This window comes from Chlamydomonas reinhardtii (assembly GCF_000002595.2).
Source record: "Chlamydomonas reinhardtii strain CC-503 cw92 mt+ unplaced genomic scaffold scaffold_18, whole genome shotgun sequence".
Lineage (NCBI taxonomy): Eukaryota > Viridiplantae > Chlorophyta > Chlorophyceae > Chlamydomonadales > Chlamydomonadaceae > Chlamydomonas > Chlamydomonas reinhardtii.
Window position 1 is genome coordinate 47,325 of NW_025061531.1, and position 6,091 is coordinate 53,415.

The 6,091-nt window shown below is 68.8% G+C and overlaps 1 protein-coding gene across 1 annotated transcript in view; it reads left to right on the forward strand.

Annotated features, from left to right (window-relative positions):
- The window catches only part of CHLRE_18g748497v5 (uncharacterized protein), a 9,242-nt gene extending 3,659 nt beyond the window's left edge, over window positions 1-5,583 (forward strand). The window contains exons 7-17 of the mRNA XM_043072798.1: window positions 1-145; window positions 816-1,085; window positions 1,344-1,538; window positions 1,719-1,796; window positions 2,076-2,363; window positions 2,574-2,883; window positions 3,082-3,213; window positions 3,778-3,963; window positions 4,170-4,255; window positions 4,488-4,583; window positions 4,809-5,583. The exon at window positions 1-145 is cut by the window's left edge and continues 304 nt beyond it. Coding sequence (XP_042914249.1) covers window positions 1-145; window positions 816-1,085; window positions 1,344-1,538; window positions 1,719-1,796; window positions 2,076-2,363; window positions 2,574-2,883; window positions 3,082-3,213; window positions 3,778-3,963; window positions 4,170-4,255; window positions 4,488-4,583; window positions 4,809-5,117 — 2,095 coding nt within the window. The 3' untranslated portion in view covers window positions 5,118-5,583. The remainder of the gene's footprint in view (window positions 146-815; window positions 1,086-1,343; window positions 1,539-1,718; window positions 1,797-2,075; window positions 2,364-2,573; window positions 2,884-3,081; window positions 3,214-3,777; window positions 3,964-4,169; window positions 4,256-4,487; window positions 4,584-4,808) is intronic.
- Window positions 5,584-6,091: the final 508 nt, after the last annotated feature.

Below are 6,091 nucleotides of genomic sequence, written 5' to 3' on the forward strand. Positions count from 1 at the left end.
GGGTGGTGGTGGTGGTGGCGGCCCCAGCAGCGGCAGCAGCAGCAGTCCCCAGTGGGTGGAGGCGCCGGGGGAGCTGACGCTGGTGACGCGGCTGGCGGCGGGGAGGCCGGTGGCGGGCAGCTGGCGGCGCGGCGCGGACTACCAGGTGGGGTGGGTGTGGGTGTGGGTGTGGGGTGGGGTGGGTGTGGGTGTGGGGTGGGGGTGGGTGTGGGGTGGGGGTGGGTGTGGGGCGGGGTGTGGGGTGGGGTGGGGTTGGGTGGGGTGGGGTGGGGTTGGGTGTGGGTTGGGGTGGGGTGAGTGTGTGTGTTAAAGAGCACAAGGAGAACGTTGCGCAAAGACAGTGTATGCGATGCAGCAAAGCGACGGTTTACGGATGTTACCGTGTGTGTGTGTGTGTGTGTGTGTGTGTGTGTGTGTGTGTGTGTGTGTGTGTGTGTGTGTGTGTGTGTGTGTGTGTGTCTGTGGAGTGTCGCGGTGAGGACGAGTCTAAGCAGCATGAAGTACCGGAACATGAGGAGGAAGGGGAAGTCCGGCTCCAGGTGGGGGGGTGGGAGCCATTCACACTGGGATCGGGGGCCATATTACTGGTACGTGGTCTGCCTTGCTCCTACCGGCTTGCAGCGTCCGTATGTGTTGTTTGGTTTTGGTCACATGTCGATCAACGGGTGAGTCCTTGGTGACCCCTTACTGGCAGCGGCTTGCGCACAATGGTGCTGATGCCTTCATGTGCTGCCGCTTCTGCCTCTATCTCACCATACGCTGCGACTGCCGTCCCACGGTTTCACACGCTGCTGCTACTGCTGCTGCTACTGCAGGGCAACACGGCGGGCTTTGCCGAGACGGAGGTCATACTCACGCTGTGGGCGCCCGACCCCAGCAGCCCACAGCAGCAGCAGCAAGGGGCGCAGGAGGCCAGTAGCAATGCCGCTGACGCCGCCGGCGAAGCCACTTCAGCCGCCGCCAATGCATCTGCTGCGGCGGCGGCGGGTGGTGGTGGTGATGGTGGCGGCGGTGGTGGGGAGGTGCTGGGTCCGGACGGTCTGGTCCGAGTGCGGCGGCGTGTGGCTGTGGGCGCACTCGTCATGGTGGGTGCGCCTGTGACACCACCACCCCTCCCCTCCCTCTCACCCGCCCGCCCGTGGCAGCCGCCAGCCCTTCCATGACGCCCAAACAGCAATCGCAACCCCCACCCCCTGGTTTGAACGGGCCCAGCCCCTTGTCCTACTGTGGTACGGTACTCTGCAGCCACTTGAGAAAAGATCCCCTCCCCCACCCCCCGCCTTCGCTTCTTAATTAATCATGAATGTAACACCCCCGCCTGTGCACCTCTGCCTCCCCGCCAGGCTCGCGGCTCCGCCCCGCTGCTGTGGGCCGCCCCGCCCGACATGAACCCCTTCGCGCCGCCGCCGCCCTCCGGCCCGCCGCAGCAGCAGCAGCAGGACAGCGGCAGTAGCAGTGGCGGCAGTAGCAGCGCCACGCGGGCGCACGAGGCGGCGTTCGCGGCGCACATGCTACAGCTGCGGCAGTGCTACGGCCAGGTGCGTGTGTGTGGCGTGTGTTGGCGATGGGGCGTGTGCACGGAGCTCTAGGGGGCGGAAGTACTGTGTCTCCAAGACCCCCAACTCCCCGTATTACCATCTGACCTCCCTACTGCCTCCCTTCCTTGCTCCTCCGTCCTTCATTCCCCCCCCCCACCCCTCCCCCTGCCCGCCCTCCAGCCTCTGCTGCTGCTGAACCTGATGACGGGTCGCCGCCTTGACGCCCAACTGCGGCTGCACGACACACTGGGCAAGCTGGTGAGAGGGGGGGGGCGGCGGGCGAGAGGACTGGGCGGCGGGTGTCCTTGGGTGTGTGTGCTGTGTGAGGGGGTCAACGGGTCGGTGGCGTATGCCACCAGGTCCTCCCGTGAGGTCCTCCCCGCGAGCTGGAATCCGGAGGTCTCGTGTCCGCTAAACCCTGATGCGGCCGCCGCCGCCGTTGAGTCCCTGCCGTCGCCCCGCCCCAACACACACGCCACCCTTCCCTGCCTTTTTCTTTAACACACGGCCCCTCTCCAAAACATACACACGGCCCAGGTCGAGGCCTACAACGCGCAGCAGAAGCAGCAGCAGCACCTGCCGCATGCGGGCACCCGTAGCGGTGCGGCCGCCAAGACCGGCAAGCCCTCAGCACCTCCCCCACCCTTGCCACCAGCACCACCACCCCCTGCTCCCGCCCCGCTGCTGCCGCTGGGCCTGCTGGGCCTGCTGCTGGGCGGCGGCGAGCTGGCCGACCTGGCGGGTTGCGGCCCCGCGGCGGCGCGGCTGGAGGCGGAGGTGGCGGCGTGGGGCCAGCTGGCGGCCATGGGGGCGTACCTGGCGGTGGTGGGTGCGGGGTGGGGAGGGGTGGGGAGTGGGGAGAGGGGGGAGGAGTGATGAGAAGGGGAGGCGAGAGTGGGGCGTGTGCTCCGGCTGAAGGGGGGTGGTTGTGTCACTGCGCCTGCTTTCAAATCCAAACGTCTGTGCAGTTGTGCCACAACCTCACATCGCCACTCCACCACACCTGCTCCACCACCATCACCACCACCCCGGCAGGAGGAGCTGGAGCTGGCACAGCCGCACCTGCCCCCGCCCGCCGCCCCGGACAGCAAGGCCGCACCCGGCCCCGCCGGCGGCAAGGGGCCGGCGGGCGGCAAGGGCGGCGCCGCCTCGAAGCCACACGACACGCCCGGGCCCGCTGACCCCAAGGCCGCCGGCGCCAAGGCCGCCGCGCCCGCCACGCCCAACGCGGCCAGCGCGGCGGCTGCGGCACAGGTCAACCGCCACGTGCGGTGTGTGGGGCGCCACGTGGCGTGCCGGCAGCGGGGCGTGATCCGCGTCAGCAGCGCCAGCGCCGCCTCGGCAGGTGTGGGGGGGAGGGGGTAAAGGGCGTGGGGAGGGGGGCACTGGTGGAGGGGGCACTGGGGTGGGGGCAGGGAGAGGGGTGGAGAGGGTTCGGGCGTGATGGGGAGGGGTTGGCACCGTGGAGGGGGATACGACACGGACCCTGCCGGCCATACGGTAGCCCCGCGCCCTACACACACACCCACACACCACCACCCAGGCGGCTGCTGTGAGGAGGTGGATCTGGCGCAGCACGCTCTGGCGCTGCCGGGTCTGGCGGGGCTACTGGTGGCAGTGGGGGCGCTGGAGGCGCCGGAGCACATCGCGGGGGCACACGCGTCCGTCATGCACGGTGTGGGCCTGCGGGGGGGGGGAGGGGCGGGCGTGGTTGTGGTGGTGGTGGGGGTTGTAAACACCAGCCCAAACAACACCAAACCAAGCGACATTGGGGCATGTTGTGGGGGCGTGGTGTGGAAGCGTGTGTGGGGACAGGATGTGTGGGTGTGGTGTGTGGGCGGGGTATGGTGTGGGGCATTGGAGCGGGATGGCAGGGTGTTGCAGGAGGGGGGGGGGGGGCAGGGGTGGCCTGGGGGCGAGGGGGCGTGTGTACGGCGCGGGGCTATGGCCGGCAGGGGCGTGTGTTGGTGTGGCACGCGTGGTGGCGATGGGTATGGGGGTGTGGTATGGGGGCGTGATGGTGTGGGGGTGTGATGTGACAGCGCATACACGGCAGCTGACAGCCCTGCAGGCCACAGCTGCAGCCGCGCTACACAGAGCAGTACTGCCAACACAGGCAGTACCGTACTGCACTGGCTCTCCGACAACCGGCATGCTAACTGACTCCTCCCAATCATACACACACGCACACACATCAAGCAAGCTTATCCCCAACCCATCGCCCCCCCCACCTCCGCAGCCCTGGCTCAGCTGTGGGCGCACATGGCGCACGTGCTGTCCGACCAGGTGCACGGCACGGCGGCGGCGGCGGGGCGGGCCCTGGAGGCGGCGGCGGAGGGCATGGAGGCTGCAGCAGGCGGAGGAGGCGTGCGGGGGCTGCTGCGGGCGCTGAGGCGGGGGCCGTGGCGCGCCGCGCAGGGCCTCAGTGAGTGCGGGCGCTGTTGGCTGGGGGGGCGGGTCTGATACCGTGCCGTTGTGACGCCTCCGCACCTCCCACCTTGACAGCCCGCTGGGCCTCGCCCCAACCCTCGGGTGTTGCGGGTCTTGCTGTCCGCCCTCCCCGCATTTCCCTAAACCACCCCGCACACTGACCTTCCCCCTTCCCCCCATCTCGCCTCCCCCTTTGCCCAGGCGACTGGGGCTCGCGCTACTACTACAGCCACTTCACGGACGCGCGGCGGCAGGACGCCCTGGACCTCACCGCCGGGGTGTACCGGGTGAGAGAGAGAGGGGGGCGGGGGAGGGGTGGGCATGGGTTGGAAGGGGTGGTGGGGGAAAGGCGGCACAGGGAGTGGGTGAGCAATTGAGCGGGGTGGGTATGGGCGCAGCACCGTTCGCTTGACGGGAGCTCCCGCCTTCGTTTGACCTAGGATTCGTTTATTATGTCCACTCCCTTCTCCATGAACGGCTTACCCCCCGCTCTCCCCCAACCCCACCACCCCCACCTAGGTGTCCCAGCCGCCCGAGGATCTGCCCCGGCGGCGGCCGCCCAACACAACCGCCCTGCAGCTGGGCGTGCTGCTGCTGATGGCCTCGGTGCTGATGGTGCGTGTGGGCGGGTGGGCGGGTGCGTGTGTGGGTTTGGGTGTGTTTGGGAGCGCTAGGAGGACCACACCCGAGGGCTAGGAGGACCACACCCGAGGTGTACAGGGCTGCACCCGAGGTGTGCGGGCATGTGGGCATGCGACCGTGTGGATGGGAGTGTCAATGTTTACGCCCGCTCCTTCACTCCCCGCTCCTTCACTCCCCCGCCCCCCTCCTCCCCCGCAGGCGGCGCTGTGCCTGTGGCAGCCGCCTGCCGCCGAGCAGGGCGGGCGCCGCGACGCACTGCTGCGCTCCGGCGCCGCCGCCGCCCTGGGCCTGCTGCTGCTGGCGGAGGTGCTGCGGCGCGGGGCCAGCTACGTGGAGGCGCCGCTGTTGAGGCCGCAGGACACACAACCCTGGGCGTGGGGCGGGGGCGTTGGAGGTGGAGGCGGGTTGGAGGCGGGGGGCGGGGAGGGCGAGCCGGGGACGGGGGTGGAGGAGGACGCGACGGCAGGCGTGATGAGTGACACGGCGGTGGATGGCACTGTGGAGTGAGCGCAATGCAGCATGTTTGGGTCAGTCAGGCGCGTGGAAGGCATGCGGTGTATGGTGGCAGGTCCGGGCCAATGCAAATGCAAACAGACCAGCCTTCGGGGGAGCAGGGGTTGGGGCGTTGTGTGGCAGGCCGCCCTCCGCTCTTCGGTGGATGGACGCATCAGTCGCGGCCCGGGCGTGGGAGTCGCTGAAGGGGTGCTGCGCCGCTTCACAATACGCTTACAGGCTTGCAGGTCGCATGGGGGCGCGCGAGGGGGCGGACAGGCAAGGCGTGTGCGGGGGCATGCAGGCTTCGTGTGGGGGGCCTTGCGGGTGTGTGGCTGCGACGGTGGGGTATGGGCCGCTTCCGTGCCTTGCAACCTGGCCGCTGTACCTGCCCGGCTCGCAGTGGTAAGCCCCGGTAAAGGGCATGCTATCACGGCGCTCGGGCCGCCAGGAATCGACACGGCCGGGCCACACGGTGGCCGGGCGTCCGGCCACCCTGCACGCCGAGGAGCCCGCGGACGGGCCCAGCGCCCGCGCGGCCACCGCACAAATGCCCAGGCCTGCTTGTTCCATGTGGGTGTCCATGCAGGCGTGCTAGGAGCTCCCTGGCCGGGCACGGGGCGCATACGCGGCGCTTGGGTGGGCATGCCGACATGTTTGCCGGGTCCGCATTTCGTTAGGATTCGGGCTACCCCAACTTCAAGGTAGCTTGTTTGCGGTCATTTGGGCCCACCTATGTGATAATAGGCATTTGAAGGAACCGACGCCAGGAAAGTGGCGACTTTTGGCCAGACCCTCAGCGGCTCGCGACCGGGCCGGCCGCGCGAGAATTGCAAACTCAACTCCTGGAGCATGGCCAAATGCAGCTCGCCCAGTGCGCCATGTGGCTTACTCGTGTATCTGTATATTTGATTTATCGCACCGTCCACCAGCACAACCACCGACGTGTGCCAGGTCGGGCCGTACCACGCTGCCCCGGCCGTGCCCTG